This window comes from Pleurodeles waltl, chromosome 8, assembly GCF_031143425.1.
Source record: "Pleurodeles waltl isolate 20211129_DDA chromosome 8, aPleWal1.hap1.20221129, whole genome shotgun sequence".
In the NCBI taxonomy this organism is placed as follows: domain Eukaryota; kingdom Metazoa; phylum Chordata; class Amphibia; order Caudata; family Salamandridae; genus Pleurodeles; species Pleurodeles waltl.
In genome coordinates, this window is record NC_090447.1 from 1,310,288,507 (window position 1) to 1,310,314,826 (window position 26,320).

The 26,320-nt window shown below is 46.1% G+C and overlaps 1 protein-coding gene across 2 annotated transcripts; it reads left to right on the top strand.

Annotated features, from left to right (window-relative positions):
* Nucleotides 1–431: 431 nt before the first annotated feature.
* Nucleotides 432–26,055, top strand: LOC138248595 (uncharacterized). Of its 2 annotated transcripts, none has more exons than XM_069202299.1 (8): nt 432–503; nt 22,897–22,948; nt 23,031–23,094; nt 23,192–23,255; nt 23,339–23,402; nt 23,489–23,517; nt 23,607–23,636; nt 23,774–26,055. In XM_069202299.1, exon 8 carries the CDS (start codon nt 23,796–23,798, stop codon nt 24,708–24,710), a length of 915 nt encoding a protein of 304 aa, XP_069058400.1. In that variant the 5' UTR covers nt 432–503; nt 22,897–22,948; nt 23,031–23,094; nt 23,192–23,255; nt 23,339–23,402; nt 23,489–23,517; nt 23,607–23,636; nt 23,774–23,795; the 3' UTR covers nt 24,711–26,055. The 2 variants fall into 2 exon arrangements, with proteins under 2 accessions (XP_069058400.1, XP_069058401.1); XM_069202300.1 differs by having other exon boundaries at nt 23,339–23,379.
* The last annotated feature ends 265 nt before the right edge of the window (nt 26,056–26,320 follow it).

The window sequence follows — 26,320 nt, forward strand, 5'->3', positions numbered from 1 at the left end:
CTTTGCATTTGCAGATTTACCAGTTGTCCACATTTGCATTTCTTTAGGGAAGGAGACGCTGGCAAGAAGGTCTGTTTCTTATCTGTCTGCCCCTTCCTCCCTCAGAGCACAGGAGACTCCCTGCCTTTCAATCCAGCTGGGGAAATTAATCTGCCCATAATTTCGCCCTGCCATCTGTTGTCCTTTTGGTGAAAGGCTAAAATTACGGACAAATGGCATCCTTTAAGCCTTTCATCACGGACAACGGATGGCAGGGCGAAATTACGAGCAGTACGTGAAAATTATGGACGGGTGGTTACCTTACGTGATAACCACACACTTGTGTTTATTCACTTCATTCACAATTTAAGCAGATTTCACAGTTCAACATGGCAGAGTACTTGCAGAAAGGACTGTTTTGTCCGTCTTTGATTACCATGATCATGAGGTGTTCATAGTGCTCACAGAACATGGCGTTTGGTATGGTGAGAGGATTTTACACACTATTGTGAGACAATACACCGGTAAGTAGGCCGTCATTAGCGTTTTAACTTTTCAACACACAACTTTAAGTTTTGTTATAGTGTAAGTACCGCCTGTACTTGGGGGTCACCTCATTTTCTATATCCAGATCGAACTGACACTTGTTTTGTTCGAGTACACAACTCCCGACACATCCATATTGACCGGCATGAGTTATAACATTCATCCTAGCAATCAGTTGTGCATGGCTTGTTTTACAAAACCAACTATTTGTCTGGACACGAATCTGTGGCATTCATGAAGCATGTTTACTTTGATTACCCGTGTGAATTTCTTGTTCGTTATCATCGGCATGACACAATGAGTCACGTAAACTCGATTGGTTTGGGCCTAAATCTCATGGCATTAATATAAGATGTTTACACTGAAAATCCGCCTAGGTTTAAACATCATTTACTGGCATGGCATGACACTTCATTTCACTATCATGTTTGATACAGGCACAAATTCATTAATTGGGCACGGACAGGCATGCAGAATCACTAAGACTGTTCATTATACATTTACGTACTCCATCTCCTGAGATATATGCATTACACATTCTTTTATAGGTTATTCCCCTGACGAAGGGCAATGGCCTGAAATGCATCGGGATTGGAATGATTTTTTCCACAATACAGTGGTTTGAATTTTTAAGTGGAACAAATGTTATTTTCACCTTATGTTCATTAAATCATCATTGAAATCACATTTGACTACTGGTGATGCATAAAATCAAGTTGAACTTTATGGGAACCAAGACAAGAGTGTAATACGACCCAATTGGAGTCATTGAAGTAGTGCTCCAATGGGACACCGCTTGTTACAGCGGGGCATCTTACACAGGGGTGTGTGCCAGGTTGTGTTTTCAATTTAGCCTGCACAAACACACGCAGCCTGCAATGGCAGCACTTGTGTGAGTTTGGTGAGGGGTCCCAGAGGGTGGCACAATTGGTGCTGTAGCCTTCAGAGACCTTCCTCAGTACCCTAGGCCCGAGGTACCAGGGGTACCATTTACTATGGACTTACAGTGATAACTAAAAAGATTGCCAATTGTGCAAAACAACTATGCAATTTTGGGGAAAGAGATCCAGCACTGGGGGATCTGATTAGCAGGGACCGAGTGCACTAATAGTCAAAGCCACATCAGAAACCAGGCTGAAAAGCGGGAGCTCACCATGTCAAAAAGGGCGCTTTCCTACATGACTCCCTCCCAAGAGAATGAAACTAACCTTCCCCTAGAAAGTCTTCTAAGTGGAAGAACCTGGAAAGGCCATCTGCATTGGCATGGTCAGTCCCAGGTCTATGTTCCACTGTGAAATACATTTCCTGTAGGGAGATGGACCACCTTAACAGTTTGGGATTTTTACCTTTCATCTGCATAAGCCATCTGAGAGGCCTGTGGTTAGTTTGAACAAGGAAGAGAGAGCCAAACAAGTATGGCCTCAACAACTTCATGGACCAAACCACAGCAAAAGCTTCCCTCTCAATGGCACTCCAATGCTGAACTTTGGAGAGTAACATGCCGCTAATGAAAGCAACAGGTTGGTCATGCCCATTATCATTGATTTCGGACAGCACTGCTCCTATCCCAGGTTCAGAGGCATTTGTCTGTACAATGAACTGATTGGTATAATCCGGAGCTTTGAGAACAGGTGCTGAGCACATTGCTTCTTTCAGGGTGTCAAAGACCTTTTCACAGCTCACTGTCCAGTTTTCTTTTTTGGCATTTTCTTGGAGGAAAAGCTCTGTGAGAGGCTTCACAATGGAGCCATACCCCTTCCCAAACCTCCTGTAATACTCAGTCAAGCCAAGGAATGCCTTGACTTGGGTCTCAGTTGTTGGGGCTACCCAGTCCAGAATTGTCTTGATCTTGGCTTGCAGTGGTTGAACGTGGCCTTCACCTACAGGGTGGCCAAAGTATACAACCTGGCCCTGCCCTATCTGGCCCTTGCTTACCTTGATAGTGAGGCCTGACTTTTTCAGATCCTCAAGAACCGTCCCCAGGTGGAGCAGGTGATCCTGTCAGGTAGAGCTAAAGACATCAATATCATCTAAATATGCTGCACTAAAGTCTTCTAACACAGACAGGACTTTGTTCACCAACCTTTGGGAGGTGGAAGGGGCATTATTTAGTCCAAATCACACAACAGTGAACTGATAATGCCCATCAGGAGTGGAGAATGCATATTTTTCTTTTGCTTAGGGGGTCAGACCTATCCGCCAGTACCCTGATATGAGATCAAAAGTACTGCGATATTTGGCTGCCCCTAACCTGTCAATTAGCTCATCACCCCTAGAAATGGGGTGAGCATCGGTTTTTGTCACAGCATTGAGACCTCTATATTCCACGTAAACCTCATTTCTTTCTTTCCACCCTGGGGATGAGGCTTGGAAACTCAAACCACTAGACTGGCCCAGGGGCTTTCAGAGAGTTCAATGCCTCCCAAATCCAGCATCTTGCTGACCTCAGCTTTGATGCTCTCTTTGACATGGTCAGACTGTCTGTAAAGTTTATTCTTGACTGGCAAGATGTCCCATGTATCCACATCATGTGTGCACCAGGGAGTCTGACCAGGAGTCAAGGAAAAGAGCTCAGCATACTGCTGTTAAGACTTACTTACAGCCAGCCTGCTGTTGGCCAGTGAAGGTGTCCGAAAAGACCACTTCCTCTACTGAGCCATCTTTTGGATTGCTAGAGAGGAGATCAGGGAGAGGTTCACTCTCTGCTTCCTGACCCTCACCAGTGACCACGAGCATGGTCATCTCAGCTCTCTCATGATAGGGTTTCAGGTGGTATACATGGATAATCCTTTATGGGCTCCTGCAAGAGCCAAAGTCCACCAGATAGGTAACTTCCTCTTTTCTTTCTAGTATGGGGTGGGCGCCACTCCATTTGTCCTTGAGGGCCCCCTAGGAGCCACAGGCTTCAATACCCATACCTTCTGCTCTGGTTGTGACTCCACCAGTGCAGTATTTTGGTCGTACCAGAGCTCGGGAGATGTTGGCTGGCCTCAAGATTTTCTGAAGCGTTTTCCATGAACTCAGCCACACTGGAACAAAGGTCAAGCACACAATCCACAGTGTCTTGCTTAGGCTCTGAGAGGTCTCTCATAACCCTCTTTCACAAGATAAATGAGTCCTCTTACAGGATGCCCAAACAGAAGCTCAAAGGGGGAAAAATAGTCTTCTTTCTTTGGCACTTCTCTGTAAAAAAAAAAAAAAGCAGGCATGAAAGTAAGACATCCCATCTCCTTCTGAGTTTTTCAGGGAGTCCACTAATCATGCCTTTCAGTGTCTTGTTGAATCTTTCAACAAGGTAATTGGTTTGAGGGTGATAAGGGGGAGTGAACTTAAAGGTCACACCGTACTCTGCCCACGTGTTTTAGGTACCCAGACATGAAGTTGGTACCTTTGTCTGACACCACCTCTTTTGGAAAGACCAGTCTGGTGAATACACTAATGAGGATGCTAGCTACTGCAGGGTCAGTAGTAGTCTTCAGGGGAATTGCTTCAGGGTACCTTGTTGTGTGATCCACTACAACCAGTATAAATGTGTTCCATGATGCTATTGGAGGGTCAAGGGGACTGACAATGTCAATCCCTACCCTTTCAAAAGGAACCCCAACCAATGGAGTGGAATTAAGGGGCCTTTGGGTGGCCACCTATCTTGCCACTGGCTTGACCGATGGCACAGGAGCTACAAAACTCCTTCACCTCTTGAGACATGCGTGGACAGTAAAAGTAGTTTACCAACCTACCAACCTACTTCATGTTTTTGCCTGACCGAGATGGCCATTTAGGGTGATATCATGAGCCAAAGTGAGAAGAAACTCTCTAAACTGCTGAGGCACTACCACTCTCTTAGTGGCACGAGGTTTGTGGACTCTGGCCTCAGTGAATAGGAGTCCCTCCTCCTAATAGGTCCTGTGGGAGTCACTGATATCTCCGTATTCCTGATCAGCAGCTTGCACAGATCCTCTTTAGAGGGCCCCCAAGTCCAAGGAGCTCTGCCTTGTAAGACCCAATCTTCTGAGGCTAAGTTCCTTCTGGGGCGGTCAAGTCTTATCCCTGAGGAGAGAAGACCTTTCCTGTTGTCTGATTAGAAGCTGCCTTCCAAGGCACTTTGCCTTTCCTCTTGGTAGGTTGGGCCATTATTCCAGATTCCTACTTTTTCACCATGGGCCTTGCTTTGTGCTCATGGTTTTACACAGATCCACTTAGGGGTACCCAGCATAACTGCAAGGGTTTTTCTTTGTACCTCAGCCCATGCTGAGAACTCCAGATCATTTCCGAGCAGACATTGCACTGGGAAAGCAGGAGGTACCACTGCTTTCTTCTGGCCAGTGAATCCTCCCCATTCTAAGGATACCATTGCCATGGGTGCACCTTAGCCTGATTATCAGTGTTGAGGATTGTGTATGTCTCACCAGTCAGATACTGTTCTGAAGACACCAGTTGCTCAGTAACCATGGTGACACTGGCATCAGTGTCTCTCAGTGCTTCAACTTGAATCCCATTTATATGAGACTGTTGCCTGTATCTCTCCAGATTACTGGACCAGACAGCCAGGGCAGCTACATCCACCCCACCCTCTGAGACTAAAGTTGTCTCATTAGGCTCACGGACATGGTCAGGGCCTACTTGGAATCCAATCTGGAGACTTACCACTGCGTTTACTGTAGGTACACTAAAGGCATTCTTTTTATTAGGACAGTTAAAATTTTCAGTTTATTGTCCATTGGTTTTGCAGTTAAGGCACCAAGCCTTTCTGGGATCCCAGTTTTTACCCTGGTACATACCCTTGGGTTCGGAAGAGTCTCGGGGCCCACCCTCCTGTGGAGGTTTTTGGGGGCCTATAGAAGGCTCTTCCTTTTGTCCTTGTTTCTGTTAGCCTCTTTCCCTTGGGGAGGGAGCTTGTTGGCCCTTCTTTTTGTGGTCTCCCCACCAGTGGAAGTTTTGGTCACCCTTGTATTGACCCAGTAGTCTGTCTCCTTCCCCAATTCTGGAGGAGAAAGTGGACCAAAGTCTGCCAGGTATTGATGTAGCTTGCTGGCACATAATTACTCACAATTACTCAACAATTACTCACACAATTCATCACTAAATTGTAAAGACCTTCATAATCATGCACATTGTTAACTTTTAACCAGCCACTTAGTGTCGTCACTGAGAAGTCTACAAAATCAACTCAGGACTGACTCTGGGTTTTTCGCGTCTCCATGAATGTGATCCTGTACTCCTCAGGAGTAAGCCCAAAGCCCTCAACCAGGGTAGCCTTCATTAAGTCATAGGGCCTTGTATCTGCCTCATTCAGTGCCAGGAGTCTATCCCTGCACTTTCATGAGAACACTTTCCACAGAGGGGAGCCCCCAATGCTGTTTAGTATGTTTCTGGCTACACAGGCCCTCTCATAGGCTGTGAACAATTTACTGATATCACCACCTTCCTCATATGTGGGGACAATCCCTTTAGGGATTTTAGGGTCATAGTGCTCTACTCTGTCACTAGTTATAAAATTGCTGCCACCATCCATGGGTGCTAAACCCATTTCTCTTATCTCTTTTTCTATTGCTAGGATTCTGTCTTCCAGGGCACATTTCCCAGCTAATCTCTATGAAGGCATCTCCTCTTCAGAGATTCTCTCTGGACCTTGAGGAACCTGGGTCCTCCTCTCTAGGGGGATGTGTCCTAGACACTTGTGGTACAGGTTCCACTCTTATAAGTGGTAGAGGGTCCAGTTTTCCCTCACTTGCACTGCCTTGCTCTACAAGGTCAGTGGCCTCAGCTGCAGGATGGGCCTGCTCATGCTTTGGCAGTAGCTCCTGGAGCCTTGCACTGGTAGGGTTTGAGCCTGTTTTGATTTTATACCCTTTACAGAGGTCACTTAACTGCTTATGGGGAAAGTTGAAGGTAAGGGGTGGCGATGGGCTCCACAACCTGAGGTACTCATTATTTTACAAAAGCCTTTTTGAGTTGGGGACAAAAAATCCTAACACAGGTTTTTGCAGTCCTAACTAAAGTAAGTTTTAAAAAACATTTACTGTTATGTTACAGGGGTCTAATCAGGCCCCAAACAGTATTTTGAAGAATTTGGAAAACTACTCAATTCAAAAACGCAATTTAACTAAAGGCAATTTTTTGATTTATTTGTGTAGTCTCTTATTGACCAAGTGGTATCAGCAAATGCAACGTTGCAGACTCCACCACTGTTCCAACAATGTAGAAAGCTGGCTTTTTATATAGTGCACTAAAATGAAGTACACTGTGCAGAGAATCCAGTGGATCACCAATTGGTACTGCAGAAGCAAAAGTAGATTGGACTATTGCTCTATTTGTGGTAGTGTGGGCGAGCAGGTAGGCTTATCAGAGGGAAGTGGTAAGCATTTGTTGTACTCAAAGAGGCAAAGAATAAATCCGAGACCTATTTAGAAAAATAATAATTCTTTTATATATGTTTCAAACCCAAGAACTTTGTAATCAGGTGAGTAGACTTTTGAGCATAAATACTTTGCAGTTTAAAAAATAGACACTGCAATTTTCAGAGTTCTCTCAGTGCTAGCTTATGGAGGAAAACAATGTTCAGTAAACACGGAGTTAACAGTGACTTACAAAGCCAGTCTCAGGGAGTTAAGGTAAAGTACTTGGCACTGATCAGAACTACATCAACAGGTCACATCGGGTGGCACTGGGGCAGCCTGGTGTACAGATGCAGTAAGGCGTCGGGTGCCCAATGGTTTCCATGGGACTTTGACACTGTGACAAACAGGCTGCAGGGTCTGGCTGGGAAGTCAGTCAGGGGCAACAAACAGGTAGGTAATAGACTTGAGGTGCTTGGGGATGTAGGCGCACCTTTGGTACTATTCTACTGTGCCCAGGGGTGAGGGATGCAGGGGTATCTTCACGTCCGGGAGCCCTCTCAGTCAGGGGGTCGTGTGTGTTGAGGCTGCAGTCGTCGTGGGAGAATCCAGCAGGGATGGACCCAGGGTGGACTCAAGCTCTTAGGAGCTGGGGATGTTGTTGGCACTGGTGACCCACTTTAGCTGGGGTCAGGGGTCAAGCGTGTAGTGGTGGCCGGAGATGTCGGATTTTCTCTCTCTGCAAGTCTGTGGGAGAGGGGGCCTGTATGCATAGGCTGCAGGCATCTCAGGAGAGTCTAAGATGAGGGAGACTGCACTGGACTCGGTCTCTTTGCAACTGTGGTCCCACATTGACACTTTCGGTTGGCTTCACCTCGGGTCGTGGACATCAGATGCAGTGGTCACTTCTGGTGTTGGGTTTCCGGTGCTAAAGCAGCTGCAGTCTTTTCTTTGAAGTTTCTTGTTTCAGGGAAAGTCTGATGCCCATGGAAGAATTGAGTTTTTATTGACGATTGGATGAGTTGCCTTTTTGTGCAGGATCCCTTGAGGTCAGTAGGCAGGCTGGAGGGGCTGGTTGTAGGTCACCTGCTTCTTCTTTTCCGTTTCTGCTGGTGCAACCCTTCTTTGTATGGGTCTTTTTAGGTTGTCGGAATCTGAGTTCTAGGATTCAGGGGTGCCACCTAAACACTCAATTTAGGGGTATTACAGGGACCGCCAGCAGATAGCCAATGGGCTGGCCACATTTAGGGTGAGCACACCCTTCTGATGACTACTTCTGCTGGGAAGTGGGCATAACCCTAACCCTAGTGGCCTGATTCCTTCTAAACAAGATGTAGGAATTTAAAAAGTAGTGTCCACTTCAGCTCGTCCACCTTAGGGGTGGGACTGGCATGAAGTGGGCAGGCCTCCTTATTTAACTAATTTTCCCACCTTTGCTGCCGCCAAAAGGGGGGGGGTCAGAACAGGCGGGTTGGTCATCTCCACCATCTGGAGAGAACTGGGTCACATTACAAAGGCGGCAAAACCGTTGAAGCTCCTCGCCTTGGAATGTCCATCCTGCATGGGAGAGGAGGTCACACCTCTGCCCAGAGAAGGCCTTTGTCTCATGCCCTCAAGAGCACTGGCTCTCACCTTGTTGCCAGGGGAGGGGAGGGTGAGGGGGGGGGGTGAAAACACATCTGTGGTGGCTGAATTGGGTCAGGACCAGTCAGTCAGCACACTAGTAGCTGGTAGGTTTTTAGGGGGCACCTTAAGGTGCCCTTTTTGTGCATTCTTTAACAAATGTATCACTGGGGTCAGTGAGGGTTTAGTACTCTGAGATGTTTGATACCAATCATCCCAGAATTCAGAGAAGCCATCATGTAGCTGGGGAACTCGTAATGACCAGTGTCCAGCACATGCATTTGAAATGGCCTCTATGTGCACTTGCTATATCTTAGAATCAACAGAGACATATCAGGGGTGTATCTGCTCATGCATATATACCCTCATATGTGCCTGGATGCACCCGGCCTTAGGGGTGACTTACACCTGATACATACAGTGATAGGGGGCCTGGCACACAGGCTGTGTTTTCAATTTAGCCTGCACCAACACACTACAATGGCAGCACTTGTGTGAGTGTGGTGATGGGTCCCTGAAGGTGACACAATTGGTGTTACAGCACTCAGAGATCTTCCTTAGTACCCCAGGCCCTAGGTACCAGAGGTACCATTTACTAGGAACTTACAGTGGTAACTAAAGAGTTTGCCAATTGTGCAAAACAACTGTGCAGTTTTAGGGAGTCACCTGGCACTAGGGACCTGATTTGCAGGGACCCAATGCACTAACAGTCAAAGCCACATCAGAAACCAGGCAAAATGTGGGGGATAACCATATCAAAAAGCGTGCAATCTTACACTATTACAGTATTTTGGTGTTAAAGTAGTATTAACAAGGTGTAACATTTGCCAAAACAGTGTTAATGTGTAAAAATATAAAAATAATTAAGTAATACTATTACAAAATGTCCCACGTTACACCAAGTAATTTACTTTTTCTTATTACATAATTTAGTCCATCCAACCGCATAATTCCTTTGGCCCTGGCCATAATTTAGGAGTAATGTCAAAGCAGAAAGAAAATACAACAAACCACTACTCAAACGTAAATCATGATTGTATGCAATTTTTCACTTACTTTTCTTGCAATAGCAGAATCCTTCACACTGCTTCTGCCATGTAACTGTTTTCATCTCTTAATTACTGTGTGAGAGGAACTTGTGGCCATAATATAGTGGGGTGTGTCGGGTACACCTTCTGCTTGCACATGCATAGTAATAGATGCGATTCTCAGTGATGTTACTCCTGTCCCCAGGCACTTAAAATATCCAAAGCCACTAGTGTTATAGATGAAAATTGCACAATTAGGCTTTGATTGTGAGCCTGCAGGCATGTGGGATTTTTTTCAGCAGCAAAAGAAAACAAGCATTTGCAATGCAATAGTTCTCGCATTTGTGAGCGGTAGAGCTATTGGTGTTGAAAATGACAATGTCTTTTCCCCATGTGTTATGGTTTGGAGTGGAGTGGACGTATGTAGAGTGAAGTGGAATTGTGTGGCTGGATTGGAATTGTTAGTTGTGGAATTGTGTGGTGTGGTGTGTTTGTGTAGTGGAACTATGTGCCATGGTGCATAGAGGAATTATGTGGATAATTATTATGTGGTATTGAGTGTACTGGAATTATGTGGAGTGGGATTGTGTGTATGGAGTGGAGTGTAATTATATGGAATGGTATTTGGTGTTGGAGAGTGGTATGTAGTGGAGTATATGTGGCGTGCTGTAGAAATTTGTGGCATGATGTGAAATTCTGTGATGTGGTTTGGATTTATGTGGTGTGTTGTGTAATTGTGTTGCTGAGTTGAATTATGTGGTTTGTTGTTGAATTATGTGCTGTGGAATGGAAATGTGTAGAGCTGATTGTATGGCATTGAAGTGTGTGGCGTTGAGTGAAATTATGCTGACTGAAATTATGTGGCATGGTGTGGAATGTATTTGTGTGGATTGTGTTTCCAAGTTTAACAAGGGAGAAACACACAATGAGAGGTGGAATCTTAGCCCTAGTGCATTGTAGCTTTAAGGGAGAGAATCACGATTCAGCTCACAACCACAAATACTTCTTTAAAGAAAAACAACTTGTAGCGTGTCTAGCACAACACTAGAGGCAGAAATGTGCACAGCATGTAAATCTACGGCGCAAAATGCAAACAGATTATTACAGGCAAGTAATGTTTTCCTTCGACCCACACATTCTGCTGAAACGTCTGTCTGATGTCACTTCAGAGGCTTCACTTGTGTACAGTGTAAAGTGCCATTGTGAACAGAAAGTGTATTTAAGGTGTTGCGTCGTGTGCTGTTCAGGTGAGCAGGCAGTACGTTTATGGTTGCAGTCTAACTGTAGTGTGTTCACCAGCCCATGATTGTATCTCTTTTCTTTAGTGACATCACGGTAAAGGCACTGGTGCTGACATTTGAAATTTAGGATTTGTTTTGAAATCTTATCTGAATATTAGTGCTTTTCACTTTTTCACAATTTACACAGGAATGATTTGGTATAAGTCTGACCTGTTTGGTTTACTCCTCTGAGCAGCCAGCCATAACATGGCCTAGGAACAAATAATAAACGAAGCTACTGTGCGCCCCATTAAAAATAAACACAGGACTGGAAAGCACACAACAATGAGTCAATGACCAAGGTTCCATGCCGTGCAGCGCTCACACAGCAGAGAAGCAGGCCTGAGGTGGTGGACTGGGGGCATGGGTACGTGTGATGATGAACAGGTAAGGTATCACCATGATGTGCACAGCCTTCTTTCTTACACGAGACACTGATCCAGCTGGGTTTGGGCTGAGCAGCATATTCTTTGCACAGAAATTGCAACTGATTTATACGTAGTTACAAAGTGCTAGACCACTGCCAGTGCTTTCTTTTCTGCCTCAATCAACTACGGTGGGAGTGGGAGGAGGCAAGAAAGGCAATGGCCAAGAAACGACTAAGGTAGGGCGACGAGAGGGGGCAAGCAATAGCGACAGGAGGGCAAGCAACTAAAGAAGCAGGCTGGAGACCACTATCCCACAGAATATCATGCAGCGGCTCCTCACTCTTTATGCCCCGAAGAGAATAGGCTCATCAGGGAGAGCTCTCTCTCTCAGCCCCGCCCTGTCTCGGAGAGCAGCGTCTCAGCCTGACAGAAATAGTTGCATTCGGAACTGAGTTTAGGATGTGAAATGCAAGGTTGTTGGTCAGCGCGCACCAGCTTTTTTTAAGGGGATGGAAGTGGAATGGGCAGGTAATAGAAAGCAACACTCGGGGAGAGACATTCACGAGGAACACAGTGCAATAACAAATGCACACTCCTTGAGTCCTCAATAGAGAAGATGTGGCGTTACATACAGAGCTGCTGACTTAGGAACTGGGGAACATGGTTTGAGTCCCGGCGTCTGCTCTCCTGTGTCTATTATAAAGAAACATTAAACAATGACATGTCAAACAAAATATGGAAGGAAACAAAATTACAAATGCTTACATGTCGATCAAAGGCTAAAACAAGCCCAATCCTCCTTACAAGAAAGCCCAAAACCAAACAAATATCTTACCAAAAGAAACCCAATTGAAGACTGACATCCACAATGGATGGAGTTCAATCCCACAAAGCATATACAAAAGGTGGATAAGCAACAGCGCAAGCGCTGACTAGGATCAACCTAAAAAGATGCTTTTCTGCTTGTGAATAGACCTTAGGCGGGCCACAGGGCTATATCGGGAGGGCATGGTCCACCCTCCAACACCGAGCCTGCTACCATTTTGGAATGGTACATTAAATGCAATTAAAAATTGCCTGCCACGGTATGACATATACGTGGGTGTACATCTGTAATGATGCATGTGAGTGTACATGTTATTATGCTCTGTCAACTTTTCTTTTTCTTTTTGATGATGATGTTCCACGATTGGCAAATAAGCAATTTTTTCATTTTATCAACATACAAAAGTATTGGCAAAAGGTTAAGCCAAAAGGTTGGGTAACTGAATTGAAAAGTGAGATCTATTGGTTTTGCCAATGCATGTTATCTCTCTTTTGGTCTGGGTCAGGGTCCGATGAAATAAAAGTCTACAGTTCCAAAGTGAGTGCTTGTCCCCTCACCAGCACAAATGAAGCACTGTAGAATCTATATTTTCAGTCCTAGAATAGGAAATTACAGTTTTGCTTACAAAAGCAGCGAACAACTGACGTCTTGGCTGGTAACTACTCAGTTGTACTACGACAATAACACATCCTGTAACCTCTCTACTGGAAAAAAAACGCAAATAATGCTATGTTGCAGGTAATACAACCTGTGCATGAATCAAAGAATCAAATCAAGTTGATCACAATCCCCCCCAAAAGAGCAAACTCAACCCTGAATGCATTAATCTAAAACAGTATTGTATGAAAGTAGCATCTTTCTGGCATAGTTACCCCCACTTTTTGCCTGGTGTCAGTATGTTTACACTGTAGTACACTGGGATCCTGCTAACAAGGACCCCAGTGTCAGTGCTCTCTCCCCTAAATTTAGTTGTAATGTAACTTTTACACCCCACAATTGACATTCTGGTGCACCCATGTAAGTACCTAGTATATGGTACCTAGGTAGCCAGGGCATTGGTACACCAGGGTCTCCCATTCGCTGCAGCATGTATTGTGCCACCCCTGGGGGCCCATGCAAACTGTGACTGCAGGCCTGCTATTGCAGCCTGCATGAGAAGGTGCATGCACTTTTCACTTAAGATATAAGGGTTGCCTTATATCATAGTCACTGTACTCTGACCCTGTAAGTCACCCCTAAGGTAGCCTGCTGCCAGAGGGTCCTGCTGGGGGGTTCCAATGATTCCTTCTGGCTCTACTGTCTGCTTAGGAATGGCCCTAACCTACCTGCCAAGGTTTGGTCCCCTGGACCTTGTTGGTCCCACAAACTCCTGCAAACTTTGAACAGTGCGTATTGCATTTGCCATGGCGTGTTGGTGGTCCTGCTGACCACTGACCCCCCTCTGAAATCTGACGACCGGAGGGGGACAGCTCATGGATGACTCCTGGGATCCTCCTGCATTACCTGGACTCCACAGCTGCCCTTCTTCATGCATTGTCCTTTTGGAAGCAACACCTAGAAGGGTGGGCATATCCCTCCTGCACCGCCTGGGCTCCACTGGGTGGTTTGGACTCTGTCCCCTCTCTCCTTAGGTCCTCTTCCCCTGGAATCCTTGCCTGGGTTCCACTGACCTGGTCCAAGGGTCACAACAGCAGCTGGACAACCGAGGTCCCCATTGACTTCAGTGGGAGGTTCTGACACAACTTCATCCCTATGCACCCTCAGGTCCCTGGTCCACAGGTCACGACCAACGTTCCCTGTAAGGTGCGGGCATGCGCGCACCCTTCCTTCCCCCACCGCGCAGTCCTCTTTCCAATGCGCACACTTTTTATCCATGTCACTTCCTGCATAACGCGGGGAGAGTGAAACCGTACGTAAGCACTGCACTTTAAAAACAAACAGCGCGAAATCACGGTCACTCTCTTCGCGGCAGGACAAGGTGGCTCATGGAGTTCTGGAAGTAGCGAAGTAGGAAGAAGCGAGGTAAGACATGTTGCCCTGAAATCCCTACTGTACGTTTCTCGCAGCCTCCATTGATGCGGTCCTGGGATTGTTTAACTCAAGGGTGAAGTAGCTGGACCCTGCTGCTAATTGATTAATGTCTGCTGCCATTGTTAGCCGCAGCCTGGCCACTCAAAGACTGTGTCTTTGTTTGACCTAAATAAACGGTTCAGTGCGCTAATCCCAACAAAAAGGGGTTAATTATGGCCCTAAACCGATTTAGGGTATTCAGTTTGGGTGAATTACGTATTGATTATCTCTCTCGGTGTGTGTTGCTTTAAGACGAGTAAAAAGAGCCCAGAATACAATCGCGAGCCAGATCTACAAAAGAAGCAACACTATAATAAAGACTCTTGATGAACTGAAAACCACATGTTCTGCTCCCAGCGTTTCTTCTTCCACAATTAAAGCTGTAGGCTAGCTCTGGCCCTGCTGCTGATCAAAGGGAGCAGTATAGTGTATTCTTTGCTGGCTGGCTGCATGGATGGATGGATGGATGAATGGAAGAATGTAAAGAAGGGCAGAGCGATAGTTCAATCAATCAATCAATCAAAGAAATTTGTAGAGCGCGCTACTCACCCGTGAGGGTCTCAAGGCGCTGGGGTGGGGGGGGAGTGACTGTCAGAGAGGGGGGTAGGGAGGGTCACTGGTCGAACAGCCAAGTCTTGAGGTTCTTTCTGAAGACCAGTAGGTCTTTGGTTTTGCGAAGGTTGGTTGGGAGAGAGTTCCAGGTTTTGGGGGCGAGGTAGGAGAAAGACCTGCCTCCTGTGGTGGTGTGCTGGATGCGGGGGACTGTGGCTAGGGCAAGGTCAGCTGATCGGAGGTTGCGTGTGGGAGTGTGGAAGTTTACCCTTTCATTGAGGTAGGTTGGGCCGGTGTTGTGGAGGGATTTGTGTGCGTGGATGAGGATCTTGAATGTGATTCTCTTGTCTACGGGGAGCAAGTGAAGGGATTTGAGGTGTGGTGAGATTCGTTCGTGGCGGGGGAGGCCAAGGACGAGGCGCGTGGCTGTGTTCTGGATTCTTTGGAGTTTGCGTTTGAGTTTGAGTGTGGTGCCAGCGTAGAGGGCGTTGCCGTAGTCCAGTCTGCTGCTGATGAGTGCGTGGGTGACTGTCTTTCTGGTTTCTGGGGGGAACCATTTGAAGGATTTTTTTAGAGTGCGGAGTGTGTGGAAGCAGGAGGAGGTTAGAGCAGTGTTTCCCAACCTTTTGACTCCTGAGGAACCCCATTGAATCACTACTGGAAGCCGGGGACCCTCAAACAATGTGTACAATTAAAATTTCAAACATTAAAACAGTAATTGACAAAAAATACACAAACAAGTACACACCAAGCAAATACTCGAATTACTAATGATATAATTATGTTATATTGAAAACTTATGCAGAAATCAAAACAATTGAATGAGAAGTTTGCTGCTGCATCTTGGTGACTAACTTTTCATTATTTGGTTTTATTTACTGACTCCTCAAGTCGGATTCTACATTTGCCAAGCGATTTCGGTTTTTATGTTTTTTAGGTATATAAGATCTGAGAAAGCTTTTTCACATAAATATGTGGTGGGGAAAGGAAGTAAAACCATAAGGACCTCTCAAGTTTCGATAGCCTATCTGTCTCATGTAATTCATTTGTTTTATAGCACCTCGCATACCAGTGTAGGGTTTTGGAGCACTTTTCCATTGACTACAAGGTGTAGAATTCACATGTCATTCACAATGGTAGGCCTTTTCTAAGATTGCTTGGTCTGGAGAAGCACAAACTCAGTATTCAGAACATAACACAGTGGTTAGCGTGGGCTTTAATAAGAATGTGTTTGTACGCAAGCAATTTTTTTTTTTTTTAGCAACATAAGGATAATGAAAGGCAGAGAAAAAAAGAAACTTTCTAATTTGTGCCATGCAGTTTGCATACAACTCTTTGATGGCAATTCATAGCACACTGTGCTAGAATACGATTGTAACTTATGAACTGCACAATAACAAAATAATCTCTGTGACAGAAGCAGTAACCCACTGTGCTATGCACATAAAGTAATTTTCTTTGCATGATACACATTCTCTGCATCAGGCACATTAACCATCTGCCTACCTTAGAAACTGTCACTAGACAAAACTCCCATCTCTCTCCAGCAGGTACATTAATCACCAAGGTTATCTTGACGCTTTTATTTTCACCTGAAAGTTGCTCGTTGTACAAGGAACTTTGAAGTCCTTTTACAACTGCTGCACAAATAAAAACACGCATCTGTTACTGTCAGGCCCCAGCTGGAGAAGTATCTTTCTGTCATTCCAGGCCTGCGGACCCCCTGGGAATGTGTCACGGACCCCTGGGGGTCCGCGGACCACAGTTTGGGAAACACTGGGTTAGAGCATTGATTTGCTGTGTCATGGAGAGGGACGGGTCGAGGATGATGCCGAGGTTGCGTGCGTGGGTTGCGGGGGTGGGTGCAGGACCTAGGGCGGTGGGCCACCAGGAGTCGTCCCATGTGGTTTAGTTGGGGCCGAAGAGGATGATTTCGGTTTTGTTTGAGTTGAGCTTGATGTGGTTAGTGGTCATCCAGTTGGCGGTGTCTAGGAGAGTGGCGTGTAGGTTGGTTTTGGCGTTGGTGGGGTTGCGGGTGAGGGAGAGGATGAGTTGGGTGTCTTCTGCATAGGAGAGGATAGTGATTCTGTGTGCTCGTAGAATGTTGGCTAGGGGGATCATGTAGATGTTGAAGAGTGTGGGGCTGAGGGAGGACCCTTGGGGGACTCCGCAGGTGATCTTGGTAGTGTTGGAGTGGAAGGGTGGAAGGCGGACTCTCTGGGTTCGGTGGGTGAGGAATGAGGTGAGCCAGTCTAAGGCTTTGTGGCGGATTCCTATATTGTGGAGGTGTGTGCGGAGTGTGTGGTGGCAGACAGTGTCAAAAGCTGCGGAGAGGTCTAGGAGGATGAGTGCGACGGTCTCGCCTTTGTCGACTTTGGTCCTGATGTCGTCAGTGCATGCGTTGAGGGCGGTTTCTGTGCTGTGGTTCTTGCGGAACCCAGACTGTGAGGGGTCAAGGGTGTTGGTTGCTTCGAGGAAGTGGGATAGGCGGATGTTGACTAATTTCTCTGCAATCTTGGTGGGGAAAGGGAGGAGGGAGATGGGGCGGTAGTTGGAGAGGATCTCCGGGTCGGCTTTTTTTTTTTTTTAGGAGAGCGGTGATTTCCGCGTGCTTCCAGGGGTCTGGGTAGGTGGCGGAGTGGAAAGAGGAGTTGATTATGTTGTAGAGTATGGGGGCGATGATAGGGCTAGCTTTGTTGTAGATGCGGTGTGGACAGGGGTCGGAGGGGGAACCGGAGTGGATGGAGTTCATGGTTTTTTCGGTTTCTTCGTGTGTGGTAGGGGTCCATGTGGATAGTGTGGTGGGGGGGTCTTGGGTGGGGGTTGAGTTGGGTGACTGAGGGGTATGTGTGGTGGGTGTGTGTGATGTGAAGCTGTTGTGGATGTCCAGGATTTTGTGGAGGAAGTGGTTGGAAAGGGCGTCACATAGGGGCTGTGTGTGTGTGTGGGGTCTATGTTGTTGGCTTTGGGTTTGGCAAGTTCATTGATGATGGTGAAGAGTTCTTTGCTGTTTTGGGAGTTGTTGTCAAGGCGTGTTTTTTAGTGATCTCTTTTGGCGGTGCGTATGAGTTGGTGACGGGTGCGAATGGTGGTTTTGAGGGTGGAGAAGTTGGTTGAGGAGGGTTCTAGTCTCCATATTTTCTCAGCTTGGTGGCATTTGCGCTTGGAGTTCTGGGGTGAACCATGGGGCATTCTTGATGTTGTGGGTGGTGATGTGTTTTCTGAGGGGTGCTAGTGTGTCTGCGCAGGTAGTGATCCATTTGGAGAGGTTGTGTGCTCCTGCGTTGGGGTCGTTGGTGTGGGGGTTGTGGGCCAGTTGGGAGTTTAGTCGTTCTGTGGGGATCTTGTCCCACATGCGGTAGTGTGTGGTGTGTTGATGGTAGTGTGTGGGGAGTTTGGTGAAGAAGAAGTGGACGCAGCGGTGGTCAGTCCAGAGGAGTTCGGTGGTGTGGGTGTAGGCTATGTGTTCGCTTGAGGTTAAGATTGCGTCCAGCGTGTGTCCTGCTGAGTGGGTGGGTGCGGTGACCAGTTGTTTGAGTTCGAGGTTGTTGAGGTTGTCTATGAGGGAGGTAGTGTTGTGGGCGTGTGGATTTTCTAGGTGAAAGTTGAAATCACCAAGGGTGATGTAGTCTGTGGAGGTGAGGGTGTACGGGCTGATGCTGTCGGCGATGGTGTCGCAGAAGGCGGGACGTGGTCCGGGTGGTCTGTAGATTAGTGTACCTCTGAGGGTGGAGTTGTTGTTGATGTGGATGAGGAAGTGCAAGTGTTCAGTGTTGCCGATAGTGTCTTGGGAGCTGGTGGTGACTTTGATGGTGTCTCTGTGTAGGATGGCGATGCCCCCGCCTGACCTGTTGAGGTGGTCTCTTTGTTGGAGTTTGTGTCCCTTGGGGGTGGCTATGGCTATGTCGGGTTCTGAGGAGGGGTTGGTCTAGGTTTCCGTGAGGAAGGTGATATCAGGTGAGTGTGAAGTGATGAGGTCCCAGAGTTCTATGGCATGTTTGTGAAGGGAGAGGATGTTGAGGAGCAGGCAGTTCAGGTGGTTGTGGTGGGTGGCGTTGGTGTGGTGCATGGGGGTGTTGTTGCGGGGTGTGTTTTGTTGTGGGCTGGTGTGCTGCGGGGTTGGTTGGTAGGGGCAGGGTGGGTGATTCTTGTGTTGGGGGTGTTGTGTTTGTTGAAGGTGGGGTCGCTATGGTTGGTGTGTGGTGTGAGGGATGACGGGCAGGAGAAGTGGCAGGTGTAGCAGGTGAAGGGGCCATGAGTGTGTGTGGGGCTAGATGTGGTGCATGTGGGACAGGGGCCTGGGTTGAGAGAGTGGATGGTGAGGGCGGAGTAGGTGTGTCTGGGCGTTCCAGGCGCAGACGGGCTTGCCTTTGGCACGCCTTCGGCGCTTCAGCGGTGCGGCCGCGACGCGGCTGCCATAAGAGGAGGGGAGGGTGGGAGTGGCTGCTGGGAGGCCGGGGGGGCCTGTCCAATGAGAGGGCTAGGGGGTGGGGCCGCAGGGGATGCAGCGGCAGGGGAAAGATAAAGAGGAGAACGGTGAGAAAAGGAGGGGGAGGCGGGAGGGGCCGCAGCGGCAGGGGAAAGACAAAGAGGAGAACAGTGAGAAAAGTAGGGGGAGGTGGGAGGGACCGCAGGTGACGCAGCGGCAGGTGAAAGACAAAGAGGAGAACGGTGAGAAAAGGAGGGGGGAGGCGGAAGGGGCCGCAGTGGACGCAGCGGCAGGGGAAGACAAAGAGGAGAACGGTGAGAAAAGGAGGGGGAAGGTGGGAGGGGCCGCAGGGGACGCAGCGGAAGGGGAAAGACAAAGAGGAGAACGGTGAGAAAAGGAGGGGGGAGGCGGGAGGGGCCACAGGGGACGCAGCGGCAGGGGAAAGACAAAGAGGAGAACGGTGAGAAAAGGAGGGTGGAAGCGGGACGGGCCGCAGGGGACGCAGTGGCAGGGGAAAGACAAAGAGGAGAACGGTGAGGATGGCGCTGGGCGGCGGAGCGGGGAGTGACCTGCCTAGTTGAAAATTTGGATATCTGACTGATGGATAGAAATGCATTTTCATAGACGAGGTAGCATGTAGGTATCAAATCTAAGAGAGAGAGACACCGATACAGATGAGTACGGGAGATGGTGGAGTCAGGCTCCTTTGTCATACACTTTCAGACACACATCATCTCTGCTACAATCCACACCCACCCCTCCCCAAGAAGTTAGGCCTAAACAACTTTTTTCACACAAGTTTATTTTGGTGTTTTCTGTCTCTATAGCAAAATTCAAAATATATTTTTAAGTATTTACCATGCCTACTTATCCAAATTGGTGCTTATAAATCAGAATGGCTATAGTTGGGTCAAACAAACCTGACAGCAGACAGTGTTGAAACTCAAAATGGCGGTTGTTTTTCTTATATGAACAGTATTCAAAAAAATTAAGAAGCATTACTTTGAGATTACCGTCCACATAGTAAACATTGAACATAATATGTCCAAAGAATACCTCATTGCAGTATTGCAGAACAAAATTGCATCAGAAGTTGTACCATGACCACCTTCAAACACACATTTTGAGTGATGCTGCAGGGTAACCGTCAATCCCAGATGCTGTAGCTAAAACTGCCCATTGGCCGAGTACCATAATGATCGCTAACACCACCGGACATCGGCACCTTGGAAAATTATGCGAGTTGTTAATAGGTATAAATCATATATTCAAAATATTCAAAGAGCAAACAGGGATTTTAGATGGCTACTAACTAGCTAATCTGTTTAACCACATTAGAGAAACAATAGTATAAGAGCTGGAAGGGTGAGAAAAGAAAGAAGCATTGAAAGTGCCCATAGGTCTGGTTTATCACTGAAAGTACCTCTTCAGTAACAATAATTCAACATGCCTGCACCCATTCTTCAAATCATACATATATTTATCCACCCACTGACTCATTCTTGCATTTAACCATTTACCCATGCACAATAAAGCAGGCATACTGAATCAACAAGCGTATGGAAGATAAAGAAAAGAAGAAAAAATGCTGCCACCTAAACTTGAAAGGCATATGCTTGCACTATTAAAATCAAATACACATAGCAGCACGTGGCTATCTTTGCACATAGGATATTGTTGAAAGTTTGAACATACCTTCCATATTTAGAATCAACTTATTGGCCATGATGGAGAGAAAAACAATGATACACTGTACACAACACTACTATGGCCATTCTGTAAACATCACACTGGGTAGACTTGTTCAGTGCTAAAGAGTATAGTGTACAACGTTCCCTGTCAGGTGCACGCGCACCCTTCCTTCCCCCACCGCGCAGTCCTCTTTCCCATGCGCGCACTTTTTAGCCATGTCACTTCCTTGCAGTTGAGGCAAAAATTACATTTAAACTGGCGGTGCATAATTTACAAAGCATTACATCATCATCCTACCATATCTCATTTCTCTCTGTTTCTAGTGCAAAATTAGGGCTTGTAAACGAAAATGCTCTTCTGCCGTAAAGCTGAGATTCAAGACAACTTGCGCTTAGTAACAGTCTTTTTCTGTCACAGGTTCTGTGTTCAGAAATGCTCTATGAGCTGACTTGAGAACAGAACCCTCTTTACAGTTATTCCAAAACTCCAGACAACCTAGCTATTCAAACTGCGTCAAACAAAGAGCCACTAGCCAGTAGCAGTAGTGTAAGAGTCATCAGGTTAAAACACCCACATACTTATTGAGCGCTATCTTAAACTGTTAAATACATTTTTTTAGTCCACTGTAGGTTTTCCTCCCTGTGTGAAACACAACCAGCTGCCATTTTCTTTGTTATGCTCCATCCCCTCGGCAGAGGGAGTAGATATGGTAAGCAGTCTATGGCCAATACCCCTCACGCTTGGACCAGTCCAAACTGTGTGAATTGGTACTCTGAATGCAGGCAAAATCTGACCATAAACAGGGACTGAATGCTCTTCCAGGATGCAAATTTTGGATTTATCAGATTCTGGTTAGGTACCACTACTCTATCACCGTGCCCTTCTTAAAGGGATTAAAGCTGGACCACTGAAAGGGGGCCCTGTTTGCACGAGGCTGTGGTCTGCTTTACCAGGACACACGGGTCACAGGAGGCACGGCAAGGAATTAGGAATGTTTGGTATTGTGGGGTCTAATCTGCCATTCACAGCCGCACACAAAAGAGTTTATACCCAGCTGTGATGAAGAAAACAGTCAGAGCCACCGACCCAGATGAGCCCGACCTATGCATAGTTCGGCTCCAGCACCTAATGACTTCCTGTAACTTACCAGACCAAAGTCCTCGTTGGCAAGTTCCAAGAAAAACCTTTTGACACTCTCCAGACCCTATCCCAACTGAGTACCCTTACATCCACTATATTTACCGCTCACTCACCCACTGCCAACTTGGACTCCATCTTGTTTCATTTTGCTCATCCGCAAAGGCCTCTCTGAACCCCAGACACCCTCATCTGTCTAGAGTGCCCTTCAAACACCACCATTGGAGGTGCCAAGCCCCCTCCTTACCCCTTGGCACCCGAATGTCCCATGCTTCTATCAGCCCTATTCGACATTCCTATGTGCCTTCAGCAACCTTGACCATCTCAAGCACATTCTGACCCCTCCCACCATCCTCGGCTGTCCTTAGCATACTCCAGACATCCCGCAGGACACCTCCCTCAACTCACGGATCCCCTTGGCCTGTCCTATCTGTCATGCCATTCATGGCATGTCCAAAACTATTTTTGCACCCTCTGCATGCCCCCGTCATGCTCCAGGACTGCTTATCCCAACTACTCCCTCAGTGCCACCTTAAGGCTTTTTGGAGCCCCAGGCAACATATAATTTGGTGCCCTCTGTACCCACAACCTTGTATGTATTATCCTTTTTTAGATATTTCTTTTACGATAAGGTGGCCCAACGAGGCCAAAATCGTTGCCCCAAATTTACAATGTGGTGCAATACATGCATTGTGTCACTTTGTAACCCCTTGCACTACATTATGTCTGCGCCAGACATAATATATGTAAATGGGGCATTTTCTGGTTGGGGGGGCTGAAAAAAATGGCACAAAAATGCTTATAAAATCCGATTAGTCATGGCGAGTGGGTGAGCAGATAACTTGAGGCCTGTAAAGGCTGCACCACCAAAGGTCTAACGCATGACATAGGTTTGTAAACGGATGATAATATGGAACAGGAGTTCAGCTAAACTGAAACCCCAGGTAACTATTCAATTGCTTTGGAACGGTCATGCATAATGTTTTTGTAACTCCTATAACCCATGCTAAATATCTTCTTCCCAATTACAGATGGTCTACATTTGGATTTGAAAGGGCAGGCATGAGTACCAAGGAAGCCCAGGTAATTCTATAGACGTTCCAGGTGGGATTAAGGGTCTCTAGATAAATCACATTCATGATCCACACCTTTGCTTCTAATACAGGTTTGCCGGACTGAGCACGTTATTGATTTGAATGGACCGACATGCCTAGAAGCATAAGGACCAGGTAATTATTTGGTCGGTACCCCATCTGGGTCACCTGGCACATTATAATATGACAACATGCTGTAACTAACTGTTAACCATCTTTTCTTTTGTTGCAGGCATCTCAGACAGTACTGTTCATAGATGAGGACGGGCAGACTGGAGTAGCAGCAGAAAGAGAAGGTTATTATTTGCTAATTTTCCTTATGGTGCATCAGAGACATTGAAACGATCAGGTGCTTTAATCATGTTTTCTTCTTTTACAGGCATCTTAGACCCTGCTACACAGACATTTGAACAGGCATATGTGAGTAGAAGCAGAAAGACAAGGTAGTAATCTAGCAGATTTTCATTGTGGTGCACCTAGTACAGTGGAATATGACAACCTACTTTAATCACCTTTTCTTCTGTTGCAGGGACATTTGAGTAGAAGCAGAAAGACAAGGTAGTTATTTGGTTGATTTCACTTGTGATGCACCTAGTACATTATAACATAACATTGGTCAGCCCTTTTTTTTTTTGTTACATCTACAGGCAGGTGTGAGAACAAATAGAAAGGCCAAGGTAATTAATTGCTACATTTTCCAAGAGATAGCTCAGACTTGTCTGGTAGATTGCATTCAATAGCCTAAGAACCAACTTTAAATAATGTTCTTAACTTTAAATAATGCTCCTCTTTTTTGATTTTTGTTTTTTTGCAGGTTCAGACTGATTGCCACCAAAATGTTCAAGCGCAAAGCTGTGACTTCAGCAGAGAGCAGTGCTTTGCCACAAAGGAAGAAATGCTGTCTTGTGTTCAAAGAAGAATGTCTGAAAGAAATTGTGGAGACTGAGACACAGAAGTCACGGAGCAAGGTTTGCGTACAACTGGGAGAGATATTTCTATACAATCTAGAAGTAGGCTTGATGTGCAAAGTATGTGCAGAAGCAAAGATTGCAGGGGACTTTTCTACTGGGAAGAAATGGAGTGATGGATGGGAGCTGGACTACTTGAAACGCTATCTATTTAGCAAAGTTCACGAATCTGCTTTGGTGACCCTAAGAAATAAAAGTGCTGCTGCCAGGCTGGGTTTTGGAGTGCGCACCATGCTGACGGAAACTGCCAGTGACAGAGCAAACAGACTAGAAGTGGTTGAACGGCATAGATCCATGCCTGAGGAGATAAAGATTCTCATCAACAATGTGTTGCTAGCAGTCAAAATGAACACGTCAATGTTATCTGTTCAAGACATCCATGACCACGTTGCATTGTATGTGAAGATACCAGACAGCTGGAGGAGCAAGAACTATGCCTTTGAGTTTTTGGAGGCCATCAACAGCGTGATACGCTCTGACTTCATGGCAGAACTTTGCAGTGCTCGGTATCACACATTGATAATTGATGAGAGCACAGATATTTCAGTTACAAAAATGCTGATCCTCTACTTCAAATTCCGATCTGTAACATCAACAGAGCACAAAACAGTGTTTGGGGGAATTGTAACTCTAAGTACATGCAATGCGGAGGCTATCACTATAGCTGTAAAAGACTCTGCCAATAAACTGGACCTTATGAAAATGGTCATGTTTACATCAGATGCTGGGAAAGAACAATGGTGTTGCTACCCGCCTCAAACAATCCATTCCCCATCTAGTTGAGCAGCACTGTGTTGCGCACAGAGAGTATTTGGGAGTTGATGATGCCTGGAAAAAAAGTGCAGATGATCAGGGAAATGGAAACATTACTGAGGACGGTCTACAATGTGTTCTCCCACTCACCTGTAAAGAAGTCCAAGCTGGACGAAATTGCTTTAGTCACTGAATGTGAAGCGGTCTCCTTTCGGCCACTCAATGAAGTGCGGTGGCTTTCAAGGCATTTTGCTGTTGGTGCACTCTTGCGTAATTATGAGGTTGCTCTCAAATACTTTGATCATGAAAGAGTTGAGGAGAATGACCCAATTGCTAAATATTGCTACAAAAAACTATCTGACTCAAACTACCATATTTCCTTTGCAGCACTGAACGACATTCTGGGTGAACTTGCATCTTTGTGCAAGATGTTTCAAAAAAGTTCTTTGACCACTGTTGAAGCTGTACAGTATGCAAGAGCAAAAATTGGCCAAATAAAGGGATAGTACTTGGGCAACACTGTCTTTTGGAGCAACACAGTAAGAGATCTGATGGCTTTGTACAGAGAGGACAGAGAATATGATAGTGAACCGACGTTATCTTTCATTAAACTCCTTTGTGAGCACATGGAAAGAAGGTTCCCAGAAGATGAGCTGAAGGAATGGACAAGCTTTGATTTCCATGCAGTAATAACACAATCACATTTTGGGACTGAGAATGTACAAAGACTTGTTGAAAAGTATGAGAAGGTCTTGGTCCTGGGTGATTGTGACACCCCTGATGATGTTGTTCAGCAATACTGAGATTATAAATATGTGGTGGCAGAACATATAAAAAGCAGATTGTTTAGGACCTTTCAAGACACGGTGAATTTCACTCTGCGGAATGCTGCACAGTAGAGTGTTGTATCTCAGCTTATTGATGTTTGTGCAACTTTCCAGGCTTCAAGTGCAGACTGCGAATGAGGATTCAGCCTCAGGAACTCAATCAAGTCCAAATTAAGAAACAGACTTGAAGAGAGTCACCTAGATATGCTCATCAGGACAAAGGCCTACCTCTCAAATGGGAAAGGTGACTTAGAACGAGTTTATCAGCATTGTAAGAATGGCAAGGACCGGCGAGAAAAACAAACATGTAAGACATCTAATGTTGGCACCTGACTTGTCTAAACTTTGATGCGGCTTCTCCTACAGTCCATGTGTGGGTTGGGTAAGAACATTTCTCATCCTGTCTCTAGGCAGGGGCTTCATGGCATTCATCAGTAGTGTGTTCATCAAATTGTAAATGTTAACTAATTGTACAACGTCCTTTATTTGATGTGCATGGCCCCCTGCAGCACTCTGAGAGTATTCATTAAAGTTTCACAATGGTTCAACCTCCTGATTTCTGTTTTCTCTAACTGGGGTGTAGGTGGCACATAACAGGTCATGTCCTTGGGGTGTGCAATCAGGTCACAATACTAACTTAATGGCCTATTATACGGAGCAATGTTTATACAAATATCCCTTTTTTGCTTTAGTGGTAAAACAAAGCAATGGAGAGGCGCTTGCGTGAATTGTCAATTTCTTGGCGCACATATCCTTGGCTGCAGCGCACAAAGATCTTACACTGCCGCACACAGTGGAAAAAATTAGAGGGAA